Source organism: Lynx canadensis, chromosome A1 (assembly GCF_007474595.2).
Source record: "Lynx canadensis isolate LIC74 chromosome A1, mLynCan4.pri.v2, whole genome shotgun sequence".
In the NCBI taxonomy this organism is placed as follows: domain Eukaryota; kingdom Metazoa; phylum Chordata; class Mammalia; order Carnivora; family Felidae; genus Lynx; species Lynx canadensis.
The window spans coordinates 156,253,543-156,276,331 of NC_044303.2; the positions used below are offsets into that span (position 1 = coordinate 156,253,543).

At 33.0% G+C, this 22,789-nt stretch overlaps 1 protein-coding gene across 8 annotated transcripts in view; it reads right to left on the reverse strand.

The window, feature by feature from the left end:
* FAM172A (family with sequence similarity 172 member A) overlaps positions 1 to 22,789 on the reverse strand; it is a 436,993-nt gene that overhangs the window by 183,478 nt on the left and 230,726 nt on the right. For 7 of the 8 annotated variants that reach the window (XM_030324802.1, XM_030324786.1, XM_030324762.1 and 4 more), the window contains one exon: positions 21,562 to 21,681. In XM_030324802.1, the coding sequence (XP_030180662.1) occupies positions 21,562 to 21,681 (120 nt within the window). Of the gene's footprint in view, positions 1 to 16,603; positions 17,693 to 21,561; positions 21,682 to 22,789 lie in introns of those variants that run through there. The other variant, XM_030324793.1, reaches the window with a different exon arrangement.

The following is a 22,789-nucleotide window of genomic DNA, read 5'->3' on the forward strand; positions in this document are numbered from 1 at the left end:
TGAGAAAACTTAAAAGTTATTTTTAAAGATTAATGAGGTATCTACAGAGTGATACATGTGACACAAAGGTAAACTTAGCATCTCATTCTATAAAATACTATCTAGGTCAGTATTTATTAACAGCCAATTTTTGGCATAGACCCCAGAAATGAAAGCAAACAAACAAAAACAATGTAAAAGAAAATACCCATACAAATAAAAATGACAAATAAAAAAGAAAAAAGCCAGGAAGAGTACAGTGTATATGACAAAGAGGCTAAAACAAATTAATAAAAAACAGTTGCTTGATTTTATTTACATAAAAGTACAGGGCAAAAAAAAAAAAAGAGTTCAAGGCTATTTAAAACATGCGTTTATATAGGAAACCATTTGTCAATTACTTTTCCACATAAACCAGTGATGTATATACTACCAGTTTGCAGTTTTAAAAGCAAGGAACATAATTAGGCTTTTATGAAAAGATTCCAATGTGTGTTTAAATTGCTACATCTTTAAAATGAGGAAGGTGCAAATGTAGTAGTTTAGTATGCATAAACACAATGTCTAAATGATAGTTAAAAGTCAATAGGTATTTAGGACCTTTACTATAACTTCTGGTTAAAGCAGAAGCTTGATACTTCAACTACTTAAATTTAGGAAAAAGTTGTGAAACGCCTACTTTTGAGATTTTTAAGAAGTTTAACTCTAGCAGGGCTGTTAAAATCTCGTGTTAAAATTAAAAAACAGCAACAACCTTTTTGCTTGTCACAGTACTTAGGTAATGTTAAAAAGGATATTAAAGCATATGGACATATTTATGTTCAATTTAATTGTATTAATATCTATTTTGTTGCATCCTAAATCAGGAAAAATAGGTACCTGCTTAGATAGGTGATGGTGACAAATCAAAGCTTATAAACGTGAGGGGAGAGGTCTGATTTTTTATGTTGCAGAACTGTTGTACAAAATGCTACTGCAATTTGTACTAAACATCAAGTAATTTCTTATAAGCCTTCAAGAGGCAAAAACATAATTCATAGGAAGTTGTTGTGTTCTTTTACCTCTTTTACAAATTTTCATAGATCTTTAGTTTCATCTTTAATTTAACTATCCATTATTTGATTATTTGTTATTAATGTAGGCACAAAGTGATATGAAATTCCCAACCCCACCCTACAACTGGCCTACACCATTTCCCAAAAGACCCAAGAAAAAGAGAAGGATAACTTCTAAAAGCTAGGAGATAATGGAACACCATTAAGAAAAGCTTCCATTTTCAGAGGTAAAAATTAATTTCTTAAACTTAACCCAGGACATTTCTATAAGTGTAGATTTGGGGGATTTATGAATAAATGCCCAGACCAGGTTTTTCGTGGATAAAGAGGAAGGTAAATAGGTCCACGCCTGTTGCATGAAAAAGATACTGGGTTAGGAGTATGAAGACTGTGAAGCTAGGTTTACACACAGCTGGACAGAAATGGTGAGAAGGAGCTATTATTATTCCTACAAGTTAAAAGAAATGGACAAGGTTTGTAATCCATGTACTCTATTATCATCATTAACATGGCAATGATTACATTTGATTCCTGCCTAGAACATCTCAGATAAAAGAGTTTGAAAGTATATGTACACAGACAGCAACACAAAGATACAGTTTTACAATGTGAGCCTTTAGCTTTAATTTCCTAAAGCCTGCATTAAAAATGTTCAAATACAGATATTCTTTTGCATATGTATTCTAAACAACTACAAACAAGAAATTCTTGTAAAGTGTTTAGAGGCGAAAAAGAGTATGAGATAAATAATTTCAAAGGAAGGAAGGTTATATCCTTAACACATGTGTATTCATTCAAGTATCTAACATGTAACAATCTCTTCATGCATATGATAGCACAAAGATTATTAAATGCTTCCACATACTTAAACAGTCATACATATGTATCAAATAATTGACCATAATAAATTTTTAATCAATAGCTCTCATTATACAAAAAACATTTTCTTTAGGATGATAAAGCAAAACTGTACTAGACTTTTAGAAATAAATCAGTATTATTAAAAGTTGGAAAGAACGAATAGAGCATAAAGTAAATATTAGTCCTTGACATTATTTGTTTAGCCACAGAGATATTTTAAGTATCATTTACAGCTGGTTATATTTACCAACAATGGTTAGTACTTGCTTATTAACCAGCAAATACTGTTTTAAAAATATTATCTTGGGGCAGGAGAGAGGAAAATTAAGAGAAGGGTAGTAAACTATTTTTTCATTCAGAAATTATATAATCTTTTATTTATTTGCTTTACTTTTAGAAAAGTAACACTTCTGCATAAAACAAACTACAGCTTGTTTTGATGATTTTTTATATTGTATCTTGAAAAAATTAGAACTTTTACATATCCTAGTGTGAGTTAAAAATCTATAGTTACAATTAAAACTTAAGTTTTAAGCAATCAGATATATATATATATATATAATTAGACAGTGACAGGAAATTTACAAGGGTATCCTTAAAGATGAGAATATCAAATTTTATTTCATGAAACAATTGAGATTTTTAGAAGAGATATATATAATATATAATTAATGGTTAATAATTTTTACTACTAAGTCACTGTAATATTATTAGAAATTCTCAGACCTACAATATGCTGCACAAGAAATACGGTAACTTCTAGAATCGCCAATAAATATAGGATGCTTTGTCAAAGGGAAATAATGAGAAGAGGGCTGAAATCATTGTATCCTTCCTTCTATGATTTAAAAATAATTATTCTTGTATTTGAAAACCCATTAAGCTTGAAAGCTTTTTAGCAATTTCTTGCTTCTTCATTAGATATGGGAAAAAGTAATGGATTTCAGTGGACAACTTTTTACCAGCTATTTCATCATCTTTATGTTTCCCAGCACCTGACAACAAAGCCTCCCCCCCTCCACAGGTTTCCTCAGAAATGTTTTACAAAGAATCTGAGCACAGCGAACATATTTTATCCTCAGACCTCGATATTCCCTGCACGGGAAAGTCTGGAGGACTCTTCTAAGTCTGAGGTCCCGAGTAGTACCTGAGCAATAATAAAAAGAGTGGGCATCATACAACATCTTGACAGAATTGCACAGAGGCCAAGTTCCTTTTTTTCCCACCAAATACTGAATTATATTTCTCCAGTGTGGGTCCATTCAAGCAGCTGATTATGTGGTGTAAATTTGGAGGAGAAATATAGCAATTGTGACTGAATTATATAGCAGAAAATCTGGCCAGCTCAAGTGTGTATTTATACCTATTCAGAGTTGCACATGGTCATTTGTATTTGGGGTTGTCATTCAGTCCTATAAGGGATTTTCAATGGATCTCCTGTACCACCATACACTTGTTGGTTGTATGCAGTCAATGGTTCTTCCACACAGCTAAGCAAAAGCACTTTCCAGCATCTGAATTAGCTTGTTTGATCATGGCTTGCTGTGAAATATAGACTCCTCTGACTTCTGAGGTAAAAGAGCTCTCCTCTACTCATGAGATTATTTTACATCTAGCAGGAGCTTAAGATATATACTTACTCATTCAGATATGCAAATTTAACCACCAGAGACAAGTAAATTATGCAAGATGATGTACGTTTCATTTTAGCTGGAAAAAAATGTGCAAACACTATACAATTCCATTTCAGAGAGCTATACTTGCACAAAGTTGAGATGCTCTGAACAAAAGTTGCAAGGTAATATCCATGTTTCCACAGACTGGATTCAGTTTTGAAGAGCTGTTTTTAAGTATGTGAAGAGGTTTTTCATGTCAATACTTTGATGTGCCTTTTTTCATCGGTATTTTCAAAAGTTATTTTCCCAAATTACCCACTTATATTTAAACTTCAGAAAAAAATTATATCACTATTCTATGAATACTATTTTCATATTTATATGACTATATAAAATTATTAACAATTTAACACAATTTAAGCTTCACCCACAAAGCTAATTTTTCCTATACAAGGCCCATTTTCTAATGCATGTTATTTAAATTAATAATTGTTTACTGCATGTCCATGTGCTGAAAAAATTTCACATAACTCACATATATACCTCATGAATGCTGTAGCTTTTAGAGACACCTTTGAAACAGCAAATGACATTATCTAACAGCTTGACATGGTTACTGCTCTTGTATAATAAACACTGAGTTCACTCTAGGTTTAATTTTAAAGCACGAATTCTAGCATCTCTGATGCAAATAAAAGAAATGTGGTCTCTAATATTTTACTATCAAATTTTACAAAACAGAATTATTAAAGTAGAAGAAGGTTTCTGTGGCTTATCATTTACTGAGTGATGCCACAGTGATACCACTGAACAAAATAATTGATGCAGTGTTTTTCTGTTACATTTATTTCCTATACTTTAACAATATTCAGAAATAGTGACCTGTTTAATGAAGATAAAGTAGAATATATGAAAATGTCCTGATTTGTAGTAAGTGTTACTAAATATGCTTTCCGAAACCATTGAGGAATTGTTGTAGCTGAGTGTAATTACCAACAGCACAATAATCAAATTCAGCCATGACACATTTCTAAATCTTTGCCAAAAGTAAACCTTCTCATAAATTCACATAGCCTCTGATGAAACAGCAAGCTGGTTGGGAGGAGGATGTTGCCGTGCATCTTGACAGAAACCTACATTTGTCTCACCAGTTCCTCACTAAAGATGTAGTAACTAGGTTGGGGGTAATGGGCATTTTCTTGATAATTAGCTGTGTAGGCAAATATGTTCTTTGGCAGACAATATAAATGTTGATTTAAGGACCAGCCAATAAAGAGTGCTAAACTGTAAAACATTCATTGCTCAGTTTCTCATAGATTTGGTTGAAGACTTAATTTTTATACTCAGGTTTCTGAAATAACGTACTACCACAAAAGTCATGATATAATGAAATGAACTTTACATATTTAATATTGATATGTAGCTGCTTAATAACTTCCATATTTGACATGTGATTCACAGTAACATTACTTACTACTAATGATGAATAGTTACAAGCAAGACATTCTGGACCACTGTTTCTTTGTGAAACTAATAAAACTCTTTATTTTCTTAAACACAGAAAGCAATGCATGTCTCACTGAAACTAAGAAATGTATAAAGCTAGTAAAGATAAGTAGATAACCTATCACAACACCAGTAAATTTTAGTTTATGTCTACGTTTAAGAGATCTTCTTTAAAGAAAACGGTTTTAAGCTGGAAGTGAGATACACTGTTTTAAAAACAAAAATAGCACAAGATAAATGGCATATACTCTGGCAATTTTCTTTAACGTAGCTTTTTCAAATATGATCTAGTCTACAGTGCATTCAAACTGCAGAAACATCCAAATTATTTAAGAAAAAAAAGAAGAGATACTTATCCTTGCAAAAAAGGGCCTATACTCAAAGGAACATCTGAATAAAATTGAGACATCTGCAGTAAAGTTTTACCTCCTCCCTAGAATGTTTGAGATGAACTCAGTGTAACACTGTCTTCCAAGAAAAGACAAAGTGATCAATGCAAGAACACATCAGGCTGCCTTGGACAGGCCAATCAATGCAAGAAAGAACCTTGCCCAGGGCCTTATGCAAATAGAAGCACGTCCCTCAACCTAGGGAGGGAACATGCGCAATAGATCAATTGGATCTAAAAAACCTTACAGCTATATCAGCTTCAGACAGTAAATATATACTGATGAATACCTCACACTTACCGCGAATTATTAAAATGGGTTACTTTTAATAGCTAGTTAAAAACTTTCTGGGATCCAGAGTACAGCAAAGAGGAAGAAAACATCATGGGAGAAACACTCAGCATTACTTTGGAGAATGCAAATAAAATTCTTGAGTTCTTAAAATTTCTAGGCATAGCTGAATTTTGCTGATGTTTCAGAAGGTTAAATTTTTAGTATGTTTGTATTCATGAACAGGAAATGAAAATCTTAAAAAAAAGCAGAGACTGTCTCAGGTAGTTCTTGAACCAGGAATAAATGAAAATGTTGCAGGAAAAATAATTCAAGTTTTAAAATTATAGTCATCATTCTCAGTCACCGAAGATTATCTTCTATAGTGGTTAACCTATCGATATAGAAGCAGTTTTTCTTTTAAAGGTAAAATCTTTATTTCCAAAAACCACTCTAAAATCTGATTAGAATGCATAATAAGTTCAAGGGCTACTTAGTACACAAAGTTAGTACACAAAGCTCTATCCCTGTTAAATGGTCTTGAAGGCAAGTCAGATGCTGTATAAGGCTACATCGAAAATGCTCAATTATCAGGTATTCAAGCAAGTACCTGAGCACAAAATTATTTCCAAAATATTTTCATTTTTCTTTTGTTTTTAAACCTACAGTCTCTCCTTAGGAATATCACATTTTATAAAAGCCCTTCATAACTTAAAAGCCAAAATCATATTTTAAATAGGAATTATAGCATCAGCAACTATAATAAAGATACTGCCAAATGAATAAAAAACTCTGTAAACATCTGCTAGTACATTTACTTTGAAATTCTAAATTTAAAACCCTAGCTGCAGATACATTTTCTAAAAGGTGTGTAGCAAATATTTCTAATATTAAAAATAAAATATATGACTTTTCCTTTACTTATTGATGTGTGAGCTCTCCTTAACAAAACACTATATAAAATATGAAAATCAGACATCTAATATAAAGCTTCACTATGTAAAACCGTTTATTTAGCTGTCGAGAGGACACAGATATAACACTCGTTTATTTAGCCAATGAAAAGAAATATGAGACTATGCAGGATAAACATAGCTTACTTTTTATTTTTCACATTTCTAGTGCTTTCTACATTAGTAAGATTTTAAGTTTAAATTTACTCTAATAATTTTTTTTTCCTAAGGCATAAGTAAGTATGTCATTCATTTGTTTGAGCCTCTTTACTTAGAGTTAAAGCTTTATAAAAACTTAGCTGTTTACACGGAGCAAGCATGGAGATATAAAATCAAAGCACCATAATGCCCTTTTATAGCTCTTCAAATATTAGATATCAGATGAAGTGCTTATAATAAATCAGAGACACAAAATAGCAGGTTAATTCCAGGGACTCAAATGTTTCCTTTTTCTATTTTTAATTTCGAATATAAAACTTTTGATCAAGTAGTCTGATATTTGCAGTGAAATGTAAACTCCAATTTACAGTAAGAAAAATTCAAAGAATGAAGCAACTGTTGTTTCACTTTTTGTTACAATATTTAAATTGCAATATTTTCTCCAATATGCAGGAAAAAAATAGAAAAACAATTTTAGAGTACTGTCATCTAATATTTGATATGTGTCGATGTGATAGGCAATGAATAATATTCTTCCTGATCTAAATCTGAACAATATGTGTATTTTTTGCTTTTAAGAGCATGTTCTCAATTTAAAAAGTATGTTAGGTATGATACTCAGTTTACCAAAAAGTTCTGTACTTTACAAATATAAATGTAGAATTTCTTTAAATGAGAAATTCCCTCATCAATTAAAAATATCCTATTATAATATAGATTTGTTTCATGCAGTGTTTTCAAAAACCCATCAGAGGAAAGAGCACTTCTTGGGTAAATTCATTAATCCTCATACTGCATTTCAATTTCAAATTTGATTTCAAGGTGGATTTCCATTCTGGCTCTGACCTTGGTTGTACAACCCTGAACAAGTTCCTCAACTTTTCCCAGTCTTTCACCTGTTACAATGGGGCTAATAATACCTACCTACAGAGTTAAATCTAAGTTGTAAAATGTCTTGGTTAAACAATGTGTAATGACCAAATCCAATAGTATCCTAGACTAATGTTCTGTTCCGAGGGGCAGTATGTATAATGGTTATGAGCATAAACTTTGGGGCCAGAAAGCTTAGGTTTAATTCTGCCTCCATCACTTACTGGTTGTATGATCTTAACACTTAACATCTTGGTGCCTCGGTATCCTCATTTGTAACTGAGAATAATGCTAATACCTACATCATGGCGTTGTTATAAGGATCACATGAATTAATATATACAAAGCACTTAAAACAATGTCTGGTACTTGGTAGGTGCTATGTTACATAGCTATTACTTTCAGGTGTAACTTACAGATATGGATAATGCGAAAGAGCAAACACTGGTAGCAGAGACTGTTCCAGTGAGACTTAAAAGGTCAATTCTATTTGGTTGGTATTAGAAGACAACTGTCTATTTCCAGAACGGAATGAGCTACAAAGAAGAGCCAACCAGGGGCCTGGCCAAGGAAATTCAGCTGCTTTCCAGACCTTCATAAACTGTTTTCAATTTTTCAGTTTAAACTGAATTTCCAGAGCACCACATCAAAACATATTCAAACTTTAAATATAAATGATTTGGGGACTGCCTGTTATTTTAAAATTTCTACACCTTCTTTCCCCTTCATTAGTTAGGGTAATTAAGAATTGATTAAAATTGAAAGTCTGCTTGGAAGGCACAGAAAGGAATAAGCAGTAAATAGGACACAGAATAAAAACCAAATCATCGTGTACTGAGAAATGTAGATTTGAATCCTGAAACACATGAAAAACCAGGAGGTTGTGTTTTAGGGATAAGAGTTGCCATAGTTAGTATATTATATCATTTATTCCGAACTACTTGATGAGAGGAGAAACAAAACCCACTGTAACAAAATGAGAGATCTAAAAACAAAAACAAAACAAAACAAAAAAACCAAAATGAGAGGTCTGCTTTCAAAGGAAGAAAATATATATTTAAATGTTTCTCATCTATAAGATGGGGATGATAACAGTGTCTAGTTCACAAAGATTTATGAGGATTAAATGAGATAAAATATATTTATATAAAGTATATGGTAAGGACAGGGCCTAGTGCACACTGAGTATCATTAAAACATTAGTGATGCTGCTGATGAATATGAAGATGCTGTTGCTGCCTTCTGATGTGTAAGACATTCATAAATGCCAGTTCTACTTAAAATGTCCATTTTCAAAGACACTGCTACGAATTGCTTAGAATTGTTCTTGACCCAACCATGTTTTGAGCACCCCCCTGGACGGCTGACAGATTATATGGATTCTATTATAACAGCAATGACAGGGCTTCATGAGAGTGAGAGAGGGCTCAAATACAGCAATCAGATATGAAGGTGTCTGTTTTGCTTGAAAATATATTGTAAAATCTTGGAGAAAATGTAAGTATCACCAAATGTTAAGGTTTATAATATGCTAAAGATAGCTAATATGTTATGACACATTTAAATATTTGGACATAATATAAACATAAATGTGTCTAATATTTAGATAGATATCCTAAAAATGCAAAATTGAAAATGTAAGGCCCAGCCTGTAACAGTGATAAAAACTATTATTACACTACTAATGATACTGAAATTAGGAATTTTTTCTGAGGTATACTGAGCAGTAATATAACAAAGGCAATGCAATGGGGCTAGTGATCTCATACCATTTTATGACAATTATTCACAGGGCACCACGTTATAGAGAAAGTCAAGGTTTCTTTGTCCTTAGCAGACAGGCTACTAGAGTTTTTTTGGTTTTTTTTTGTTTTTTTTTAGAAAATCAACATTTATAATTATAAAGCATTCCTTGATGTCTTGTAACTGGAAAGATGTCAAGATAGGGAATTTCTACTATAGGATAAAGTTGAAGTGCTTTATCTTTCTGACCAGTGCCTCTCCTTTACAAAGGTAAATGTCAGATTTTTCTTCTAATCCAAATGTCTGATTAATACAGTAAAGAAATTTAGAGATATGACGTTAAAAACTAGATGTCAAGGTTTATGAATATTAGGCATAAACTAGGTATATTAAAAATCAGAACAGTTTTTAATCATTCAACTCAATTATAAAATTGTCACTGAAATATTAAATAGCAATTTTTATTGTATTCTTATGCTCTTTAATAAACTTCTTTATGAGAAAAATTAAAGATATGGAAAACTAAGAAGAAATCTGAATACACTAATACATATTTAAATAGGCATTTTTTTTTCCTACAGGATATGAGATATAACTTACTCAATCTAATCAGAGAAAACATAACTAGTTTTGGGGTTAGGGTTAAGTTTGGCTACTTCCCTTGAGTAGAGATTTCAGTATCTTCTTAGTCATTTTTCTTCATTCACTGACCAATTTCCATTAATGGTCCTTCTACGTGTCCAAAATTTCAGGAACATAGGCTATACCTCTTACACACTCACACGTACTGATTCTAAATGTCCTGTTTTACATCTTAAATAATCAACTTTGTTCTCTCATCCACCCTGCTTTGCTCTATCTTATTGTCCTATATGAATGTCTACACCTTACTTTCTTCATCTGACCCAACAAAGCACCAAATGAGATCTACTTTTAATAACTTATCTCTATATGAATACAGGATCAAACACTATTTATTGAGTATATACTTATTATAGGTCCAGCTAGGCTAGCAGCATAGTAGGAACCAGAGAAAATAATGAACTAGCTATTTATTCTTTGCCAATTTACAAAAGGACTCTGTGATGACTTAAAGCCAAACATACCTATGAATTAAGACACAGAATAAAAGATTGAAGCTGAGAATAATTAATAAAATGAAAAACTAACTATAGCTCTGGTTTATAGGAGACAAGGATAAAAATGCATTACAGAGTTTTTATTTTCTGATAAAAAGAGCCTATTAATTTATTAACAGAAACAATTCTTCCCAAATTTAGCTAAGACAAACTTATGTTATGGATCTTTATACTGGAGGAGTTAACATCTTGTCTATAAGCCCACTTCACAGGCATTGGTACTATATATATAACTATTTGTTTAAATGTGCTTCCTATTTAGCCTACCACCTTTTTGAGGCTAGGGATCATGTGCTCTAACCTGTTTTCCCAGTACATACAGAGTGGGATGTTCAAATGAAAAAATGAATTAGTATCTTGAATAGTTTTCTAAACCATTTTTTGTTTTGAGTACATATATTCAATCCCAAGAAATAATTTCTATAGAGTCAAACTTATGTGGTCCAGGTGGCTTTACTGTGATCTAAATCTATTCACTGAAACAGTGGTGAAAACCAGTAACAAAAAAAGATGAGAGAGAGAAATGACATCTGTATAGGTGCTAAAAGTCCCCAACTCTAAAAATTAAGATCACATCAACTTAGAACAATATCACTTTGTTTCGCTGGGCACAAAAAGTTTTACACTCATAGTGTCATCATTTCAGAGCCATGAGAACAGGAAAAATGATAGCTGTTCCTACTTTGTCTTCTTTATTGACATAGGAACCTGATAATCAGGATACCAAGGATAGGCCCTGGCTATCTACGTGGCCTTAGAAGGTAGCATTCTACTGTATCCTATTCTGAACTAAGCCAAATAAATTGGAGTTATGCCTTGATTCATCATTTTATAATCCTTCTCATGTTTTTGCCTACTGCTCTATCCTCTTTATTTCTCAGGAAAGGATTCCATTTCTAAACCTCTAGCCAATAATGCCTGAAGCTTTAACCCTTGCCTTGTTTATCCTCTTCCCAGTGCTGCATCCTGTTTTGTTTTGTTTTGTTTTCCTTTTCCTTCCCTATAATGCATGATGTGGGGCTATGGTTGGGGAGAAGAGGTACTCTTAGAACCAGTGACTACATTCTATTTACTGATTTACTACCCAATGCCTTGTCTGTTCTCTGCAACCAGATTATACCTCCTATTTTTTTTTAAAATTTTTTTTTTTCCAACGTTTATTTATTTTTGGGACAGAGAGAGACAGAGCATGAACGGGGGAGGGGCAGAGAGAGAGAGGGAGACACAGAATCGGAAACAGGCTCCAGGCTCCGAGCCATCAGCCCAGAGCCTGACGCGGGGCTCGAACTCACGGACCGTGAGATCGTGACCTGGCTGAAGTCGGACGCTTAACCGACTGCGCCACCCAGGCGCCCCTATACCTCCTATTTTTAAACCTGAGTTCACCATGCTCTATCGATGCTTACCTAGTGAGGTTCACCTCCAAAGCCAATCTCTCCAGCTGAATTAGCTCTTCCTGAACCCATCCTAAACTCTAGTAGTGAGACCTTTGCCCAGATCTGGCTTCTATCTTTATTCTCTTAAGCTGTATCCTAACATGGATCTGGATCTAGTATGCTTTTGAGTCTGAGTCTACCTGGCTTCCAAGTTAATCTGAGTACATTACTTAATCAGGATTGAAATGCAACTTCTAAGACAGAAGTTAAATGGTTTCAATTGCAAAGTTTTTGTCCTGTAAGAGTGCTTTTCAATTTGTGGTATCAAATCAGAGGTGTCACTGTGGTTGGGAATCTTATTTGGGTGAGTGCTTACACTAAGTGATTATCATAATGTTGTAAGTATAATAAAAACAGCCTCTTTATTAACTGAAATTTGTTTTTCTATGATCCCCCTTATAAAAGGTTTATAATAGTCAATCATGCTCTCATACCTGCAATAAGATGCAAAATCTCTCATTATGATCTTTCATAACACCAATGGAAAAAATAATTTATCAATTTCTCTGGGTTTTCCATAACATGTTATTGTACTAATTTTTAAAACATATTTATTTATTTATTTTGAGAGAGAGAGAGAGAGAGAGAGAGCGAGCGAGAACTCACCCGTGGGGGAGAGGCAGAGAGAGAGGAAGAGAGAGAATCCCAAGCAGGCTCCATGTTGTCAGAGCAGAGCTCGATGTGAGGCTCGATCCCATGAAATGTTGAGATTATGACTTGAACCAAAATCAAGAGCTGGATGCTTAACCAAGCCACTTAACGCTTAACTGAGCCATTCAGGCACCTCTATTGTGCTCATTTTACCTGTGGTTTCCTGGCATTCTTTGTTGAATCAACAGATACAGTGCCCATTCTCATAGCTGCACAGTCAAAGGGCAATAAGACCTGGATGCAGCACATTTATGTGGATAGTGAAAAGCCTCATCAAAAGGTAATTCTATTATAGTAATGTGGATCTTTTATTTTACAAAAATATTCTTATGAAAGGTTAGTGAGGGGCCCTTGGGTGGCTCACACAGTTAAGCGTTCAACCTTGGCTCAGGTCATGACCTAACAGTTTGTGAGATCGAGCCCTGCATTAGGCTCTGTGCTGCCAGCTTAGAGTCTGGAGCCTAGTTTGGATTCTGTCTCCCTCTCTCTCTCTGCTCCTTCCCTGCTTGTGCATGTTCTCTCTCTCTCAAAAATAAATAAATAAACATTAACAAAAGATTAGTTAAAATTTTCTCCATTTCAGCCTTTTGAACAACCTGATCTTGGTGTAAATGAGGGATATAAACATGAAGAAGCACATAGGTCCTTAATGGAAATAATCACAAGTAACATATTTAACGGTGAAACAATGAATGTTTTTTCCTTAAGACCAGGAACAAAAAGATGTCTTTTGTAAATGTGATCTAAGTGTAAGTACTTCTTTCTATTCATCATTGTACTGGACAGATCAATTAGGAAATTAAAAAAAAAAAAAGGAGAAAGAAGAAAAGCAAAGCATCTTGATTAGTAAAGAAGTAAAATTACTTTCATTCAATATTATATGATGTTGAATATAGAAAATCACACACACACACACACACACACACACACACACACTGGAACAAATAAATGAGTGTGGCAAAGCTGTAGGATACAAGACCAATACACAAGAATTGTATTTTTACACCAAGAGTCAACAATCTGAAAGTGAAATTAAGAAATAATTTCAGTTATAACAGCATCAAAAAGAACAAAATACTGAAAAATAAATTTAACAAAAGAAGTGTAAGACTTGTATACTGGAAGCAATAAAACATTTTGAAAAAAGATCTAAATAAATGGAAAGAAAGCCTATGTTCATGGAATGGAAGACATTATTAAGATGGCACTACTCCCCAAATTGATTTGGAAATTTAGTTCCAATAAAAATCCAGTCCCCTTTCTTGCAGAAATTTATCCTAAAACACATATGGATATGCAAGAGACCTAGAACAGCCAAAACATTCTTCAAAAAGAACAAAGTTGGAGAATCTACACTTCTCAACTTCAAAACTCACTACAAAGCTATGGTAATCAAGTCACTGTGGTGCTGGTCTAAGAAGTGACACATACATCAATGAAATGGAACTGAGACTCTAGAAGCTAACTCTTATATATTTATAGTCAAAGGTGCTAAGACACATCAAAGGGGCAAGAACAGTCTTTTCAACAAATGGTGCTGAGACAACTGAATATCCACATTTAAAAGAATTATGTTGCACCACATTTCACATGATGTGCAAAAATGAAATCAAGTGACAAAAACAGAAACCAGATAAATTCAACTTCATCAAATCCAAAAATTTCTGTACTTCAAAGAACATAATCAAGAAAGTGAAAAGATAACCCAACGAATGGGAGAAAGTATTTGCAAATCATTTATCTGATAAGGGGCTTGTATCAGAATTTATACAGAACTCTTACAACTCAACAATACAATGACAACACAAAAAATGGACAAAAAATTTAAATAGACATTACTTTAAAGAAAATACACAAATGGCCAATAAGCACATGAAAAGATGTTTAAAATCATTAGTCATTAGAGAAATGCAAATAAAAACCATAATGAGATACTGGTTCACCCCCACTAGAGTGGCAAAAATAAAAAAGACAAACAATAACAAGTATTGGTGAGGTTGTAGAGAAACTGGAACTCTCATATATTGCTGGTGGGACTGAAAATGTGGGGAATGCTGGTTAATGGGTATTGAGTTTCCTTTGTGATGATAAAAATGTTCTAAAATTAGACAGTACTGATGTTTGTACAGTTCTGTGAATATACTAACAACGAATGAATTGTATACTTTAAAAGATGAATTTTATGGCATATGAATTATATCTTAAGAAAGCTTAATAAATCTTAATTATATTATCTTAATTGTTTAAGTTAATAAAATGGAAATAAGCAAAGGTAAGCCAATTATTAAGCAAAAGGCAATATTACACTCATGATTGGGGATGAAATGCAAAGTTTCCAAGACTTAGTCCATACATTGCTACACAACATTACACGGACGTAGTTCTAACTTAGTTCCTTCTTTGATTAAGAAGACTATACTTTGAAGAGTGAGTCAAGAGAAGCAATCTTTTCAATCAGCCTAAGGGATGAGGACACCAGTAGAGAGAAGACTACACGAGACTAACATTGGGAACAAAAGGGTAATACTGTCTGATGTGAAAGAATTGATTAGGCAGAATTTCCAAATTAGTCAATATTCCAACAGAGGGTTCAAAGAATGATTAAGTTTAATTAGTAAAGAGTTATCGCTAATGCTTACACTGAATATATAGGTCAGTTAACTTTGCACGTTGAGGATATTTAAGACTACTCATGTTATTGTAATACATATTGTTTCCAAACATGGGGAGGGGTGGTGGAACAAGAGCAGTTGTTCTAGAGAACCTGGGCAAGACAAGATTCGGAGATAAAAGATAAAAACAAAACTGATTAGTAAAACAAAACTAAAGTTTTCATTTGTGAAACATATAAATACTACAGAAAAATGGGGAGTTAAGTGAGAAGACTTGCGAAAAATCTTGTAAGGAGGGAAATTCTTTCACTTGGGAAGGGGAAATGGCATTAGCAAAAACGTGAATGAACATATCCTGTGGCATCTAGACTGGTACTCAACTAACACTGCTTTAATTCCTAAAAACCAGGAATTTTACAGGAGAGCACACAAAAGGGATTTGACCCAAGTTATCATAATTTGTAGGTGTCAGAACTAGGATTCAAGCTCAGGTCATCTTTTTTTAAAAAATTTTTAAAATGTTTTTATTTATTTTTGACACAGAGTATGAGCAGGGGAGGGGCAGAGAGAGGGGGAGACACAGAATCCGAAGCAGGCTCCAGGCTCAGAGCTGTCAGCACAGAGCCTGACGCAGGGCTCGAACTCATGGACTGTGAGATCACGACCTGAGCTCAAGTCAGACACCCAACCAACTGAGCCACCCAAGTGCCCCAAACTCAGGTCATCTTCTGAGTGTTGTGTTCTCCTACTACCCTGGGCTTGGAGGCCAGAGGTGGAGGTGTAGTGAGATGGAGCAATGGCAATAAGGAAATTAAGACTAGAACTGAAAGTTTGTACTAGGAAAAATACAGTTGGAAAGAAAGAATCAGATTATACAGAGGGTCTTAGAGTTATAGAGAGGAGACATGATGCAGTAGATAATTGGACCCAGTGTGATTCTGGAAGGGCAGGGTAAAAGGGGTGTTTGAATAATATGATCTATGGCATGGTATATAGCACAAAATAAAGAGTAAAGACAGCCAGTAGGAAATGGGTAGAAGAGTACAGTGGTATAGTTGTGAAATGATGAAATTAACAGTAGGCACAGAGAAGAAAAGACATGATTAATATTTCAAAGGAAAATAACTGCCAAAACGTGTTGGCTGGTTAGATATGGGACAAAAGGAGAGAAGTTAACATAAAAATGAACAAACTGAGTCATTCTTTCAAACAGTGGTCCTCCTAATACTTATTGAAAATTATTTGAGTAAAAGTTAAAAAAAAATCAAATCCCAGTACACAGGTACTCCTGTGGAGTTTATTAACAAGTCACATCTGTATATATAACTCTCTCCTTTTGTTTTATTTTTATTTTTTAATGTTTTCTCATTCAGTTTTCTGGATCCAGTATCACTAAGCCATGGAGAATCTGTTTCCTTAACATTTTGAATGTGTGCTTCTTCTTTACCACTCCCACTACTTCTTTACGGGTAAAGCCCATTCTTTGGATCTCACTCGTATTCTTTCAATTAACTCCTAAAATTACTGTTACCAACAATCAGTCAAAAGATAGTATCCACACTATATGCAAGGCATAAAATAAAATTGAACAGAGAAGACAAAAATAACACAACCTCTGGTTCTTCTCTTTTACGAGCCTACAGAATAAAGAAATTAAACTGTCTTCCTATAAGATAAGTAAAAAAATTAAGATAGCATTCCACACAACAAGTTGTAATCATTCCATACATTAACATGCCGTTTGCATCATGGAGGCAACCAAATCAGAAATTAAAACGATATTACAAATGGCAACTTATTTTCACTGAATTTTAAACCAGGTTTTTAAGAAGTGGCTTTGGCCTGAATTATTTTGATTCTATCATGGCTCGATTTTTCTTTGCTTTACCCCTTACTTTTTCTACCTCGCCTCAATTCTTGATTCCCAGTAGCCCAACTTTTAGCTATTCCCACTGGGCACATCACTACCAATATCTATATACTAGTACACAGATATACTCCCAACATCTAATTTACTTTCTTTCTAGACAAAATGTAGATGATGCTTCTTTAAGGTCATAGTTAGCTGATGTCACTGAAGGTACAAAATGAATACTTTTAGTCCCATTCCATTTTCTCTTCAGCATCAATCCAAATCGTGCTGCAGGCAATTTTAAAGATTGACTCAGAGTGGACTGAGCTTGGGTGTCCTCACACAGCTAAGTCCAAAAACCAGTCCTCTATCAGCTGCTGAAGGTCAGCTTAGGCTGCCTGAAGGCTAGGGAGCCCAGCATGGAACAATGGCAGGGAAATAGCGTTCCCTTCAGTCCTTAATTCACATGCAAGTGAGGTGCCAATCAAGTGCTGACAAGCATGGAGAAACCAAAATCAAAAGTGGGTAGAGATACACTTTCAAAAGGAGCAGTTTTCACACATTTTAAGTGATGTTTTTAGTGGTAGTTGTGAACATATCACTAATAATATGGAGAAAGAAAAAAAAGTCATAAGAAAAATAACAATTTTATATCAGCTAAGATGATTCAATAAACTAATGAAATATAATGGTTAAAATTATTTAATGTGTTTTATAAAAAAATATCAACACTCTCACTTTGATTAAAGAAAGAAATCTGAATGCAAATTGATTTATTGAGCACTGCAAACATGGAAGGTAAGGTAAGCTGAGACTGGAAACTGGGCATTGACAAGGAAAGCTAACCTATTTCCAAATAAAAGAAAATTTTAAGGTTGCTTGATTTTGTCAAACTCTCAGCTAGAAAGAAACACAAGAGCAAAGCACTTTGAAATGACCAACAATGTAAGCAATGGAATCACTTCATCAAAGTGGGTAGTGAAAGAGATGATAAAAAGCTTAAAACTGTGTTGTTTTTTCATGACAGTTTCCAACAAATGAGCTTGAATTTTTAACAACTAATATAAGGCAAAAGTAGATACCTTTCTGAATGGATTTGGTAAATGCATTCTAGTTATGACTACTCATTCTATCATGTATAAAACAGAATTTCTAAAAACAGCAATTTAAAACTTTGTAAATGATGGTTTAATTACTTGAACTCTATATATTGGTGCTATTTTAAATACACAGAAAAGATAACATAGGGCAGATATATTACTTTAAAAAATTCATCACTAATTCATAAAATAAATAGTTCTTCTCTTTTGTCTTTAATGAGTGAATGCTGGAATTGCTTCTAGAACTGTCTTATCAATATCTATTTTTGCAAGAATCACAGAAAGCTTAGAGAGTAAGTTTGAGTTGTTACCATATGGTGGTTATAAATGCAGTGAAAAAGGTATTTTTAATATTACTTTTCTCATTATTTTAGTAAACTGTATGCTGTTTTTATGACGTTAGATCTGATCAAGTTCCAAGATTTATTACTAGAAAATGAGCATTGCTTTTGAAAATAAATCTTTTAATTATAATGTATGCTTCAGGAGAAACTCAAAACTTTAAGATGTGACATAATCATAAATGTTCTCAGTTTTCAAAAACAACAATTTGCAAAATATGAAAGTTCTACAAATATTTTGTGCTCTAAACATAAAAGTCATTTATTTTCAGATATCTATTAGCAGCACATTCAATTTTAAACAATTATACACAATTTTAGCTTAATTTAAAGGCAAGATACATTTTAAAATATGCGATATGAAAATGGTAGAAAAACTCCATGCATTCCAACATAATGGTACAAACTAGGACTGTTCTAAAAACAAGGGGTTGGGGGGGGGAAGAGAGACACAAAAGTTGAAAGAGAAAGAAGGGACGGTGTAGACAGAGCCTGTTAACAAGAGTAAAATTTTATGACAATTCAAAAAAAAGTTAAACTTTACTGAAATCCTAAAGATTTAATGTCCGATGTGTATAAGGTACTACTGAGACAGAATTCTAAAACAAAAATTAATATTTTCACAATTCACTGTCTTGTAAAGTTAATATTAAAATTCTGAATCCATATAAAATAATTTGATATATTACTAATGTTGAAAAATATCAAGAGAATAAATATTTGTGAACATTTTAAACACCATGATTTCCCTGCTAAGAATACCAGGGAGAATACGAAAGAATATTATTCAGCTTTCAGCAAAAAGCAAAGGTTTAAAAATATTTCAATATTTTCTGTTTGTTTAACAACGCTGTCTTTTAAAAATCCTTTTGAAGTTAAGTAGAAACATAATGGCCTTAAATATATTAATCAAGCTTTGTCAAAAATTTATGTAAAACTCATCAGTGGTTTTTGCTGTTGTTATTTGCTTAGAAGAATCTATATTATTAGGTCAGAAACCACTTTTTCTTCAGTTGCCACCATGTGTACGCCCCTATTACAACCCCCTTTCAAAGTTACTTCACAAAAAGTAGCAAATGTTATGCAGTTGAGATGATCACCATTAATATTTTAAAACCTAAACAAGGTACATTACATTAAATAGACTTCTCAGTCCTGGTGTTGCCTGACAGATATGTGATGTGCCAGTGGTTATATTATATTCCTCCTCCCATGCATGCACCTCCTGCAGAGATAGCAGACTACAGAAGCTGACCCTCACTGAGACCATCTTGTCTCTCTGACAAAGCTCCTTTTTAACTTCTTACTTACTGGTTACTTCCTGTGATGGAGAAAAACTTTAGCTCAGCTTGTGATAATTTCACAGGCCCTGAGGACCCTGACCCTAATAGCCTCAAGGTCAGAAGTCAAGTCTTGTTCTGAAACATCTGTGTGCTTTATATTAAACTGGAACAAAAGTGGAGAAATATCCACCAGTGTGTGACAAGAAGGATAGGCAAAATAGGACGGACACACTGGTCATCTGTTACTCTGGCATCTTAAGTTCATTTGGAGAACTGTCTAATATTCACTTAAATTCCAAATTTGATGTATAAACGTTTTTTTTTTTTAAACTGTCTTAAAGCAATAAATGGGAATTTATGTTTTACATTAATCTGGAATTTGGTTAGTCTTGCAGGCTTCCAGATATATTTTAAGTTACTCCAAAAGCCAATGAAATTTCACGTTTTAAGTAATTTAATGGCTTACAAAGAAAACCTAGGGTGCATATATATATATATATATATATATATATATATATATATAGTATATGCATACGTGTGTGTGTGTGTCTATATAGATCTCTATCTGTAGGGTCTAGAGACAACTATTGGAAAGACAACATCATCATAGTTTTATGTTAACAAACTAACCTAAAATATCCATTATATATTAAAGTCAACACAGCAGAATTAAAAGTACTTGAAAATAATTTCTAAAAAGTGAAATCTATTTAATAAATAAAAGATTTAACTTATTTATTGATCTTAAGAAAGCATAAGCATTTGAGAATTTAGGTCGGCTAAAGTATTCCCAGGTGTCACCACCAGTTTTATATCTAAATCAGGTGGGTAAGCAATAAGGTTTGAGGAGGATAAAAAGGCCACAAAAGTATATTTAATTTCCACAACAAACAGAAAAACACACCAAAGTGTAGGAACATAAAAGTTAGACAACCAATGCTGTGCCTGCCTTGGATGTCCACATTAGACTATTTGGATTTAAAATTATTACATGCACTGTTATCAAATTAATCATTTTATTACAGGAGCACTTGTACCTCTCTGTAACCTAAGTTTATGGACATGGAGGCACAAATTCTTCACTAGAGCCTTTTTGGTATTAAATATATCCCCTTAACCATTCATACTGGCACATGGTGTGGTACTTAAAACATTGCAAATAATACAAAATTTTTGAATCTTGATAATTTTTCCTATAATGTACACAATCTTAACTCCAAGAATCAGATTACTTTGAAACGTAAAGATTTTTATGGCCAAACCATGAATTTCACTTAGTAGATTAATGGAATCTTTCTGATAGTTTTAATACTAACTCTATGAATTCTTATCAAGTATCAAGTACTAAGTTGTAGAGATAAAAGTGAAAGATAAAATATTCTCAAATATTCAATAGGTCTCTTTATATTTTTAACAGTTTACACATAAAATAAGCTTCAATCGTGTACACATGAAACATGAAACATAAGTATCATAAGAGGTATGAAAATGGTCTATAATATAAAAATTAAGAAGTAACATGGGAATAAGGAATAGGCAAAAAGCCTTCTGGTTAGTACTGAAATGCTCTGCCACAATAAAATAAGTAAGCATACTCTTTTTAAACATTATAAAATTACTACTCCAAATACTTTGTTTTCATCCTTTATAAAGTAATTTAAAGTAATGATATCAATTAGAAGTGAGTGGGGGGGATAAGACCGTGAAGAGTTTGGGAATTAAAAACAGAGTTAAATGTGCACTCACCAGTTCAACAAAAGCAAGTCCTCCATAACTGTGAGCAACAAAAAACACATTCTCAGCTGCAGACTGGGCTATGAAATGGTCCCAAACATAGACTGCATGTTCTTCAGGAGAACCATTTTCCTATAAAGAAAACAAATGTCATATATTATGTACTGTATATAATTATTATCGTAGTAATAAAAAATTAAATTATATGCTTGCTTACATAGCCCAAGAAATAAGATGGTTATAGCTCATTGAGAATAATATCAACTCAAAAGAACTACCACTGAAAATTCTAATTAGAGGATAAAATATTAGTAATTACTGCTAAGCTTAATTGCTACCATAATCTTCAGAAACAAAATATTTAAAATAACCACATTTTGAGGGGAAATTACATTCTGGATATACCTGAGATATTAAGATATACATTAGAATTGAATAGCAGAAAGTTACAGTGGTCTTACAATAGAAGGGTGTTAACTAAAAAATTCAGTTATATTTCTACATTTATATCTGAAAACATTTCTGCTATACATAAATCTAATTTTTTTAATTTATAAACTTCTAAGTATTTCTGTAAGCAGAAAATTACTAACAAGTATTCTCTATTTAAATTATTTAAAAATACTCTTTTTTATAAAAGTGCCTTCCATACATATTTTATTTCTAGAACTGGGAGAAATCTAAACATATAAACCCAGAGACTTGTATATTTCTCCTAACTTGCTAAACCCTAGTATATGCCTATTGCTATAATTCCAAAAGCTCTATAATAATTTCATTTTGTTGTATTTATTTTGATAGTTGATACATGTTGCAATTAAAGTTTAACCTGGATAATGTGAAAAAAGAAAAAAAAAACAACAAAGAGCTAAATAACACTGATCAAAATACAAACTGATAAAAACTAAGGCAGATCATGAAAATGTTTTGTACAAATAGTTGTTTGAAGCTTTAACACCAAAGAGTAATTCCCTAAAACTGTCCTGATATTAGGCAATGAAAACAATTTATTTACATTTTCCAGCTTAGAAATTTTATAATATCTTATTAAGGTCCACAATATGATTTCCCTTGCCACCTAGAAGCTACTGTTCCCTGATGTCTATCTGTGACCTAAATTTCTCTTCAAAGCTCCAAACCCATATATGCAAGTGCTTGATGGTCTTTTCCTTATGGATGTCCCACAGATACTTCAAATTCAACCAATTCAACACTGCATGTGACATTCCATCTACAAACC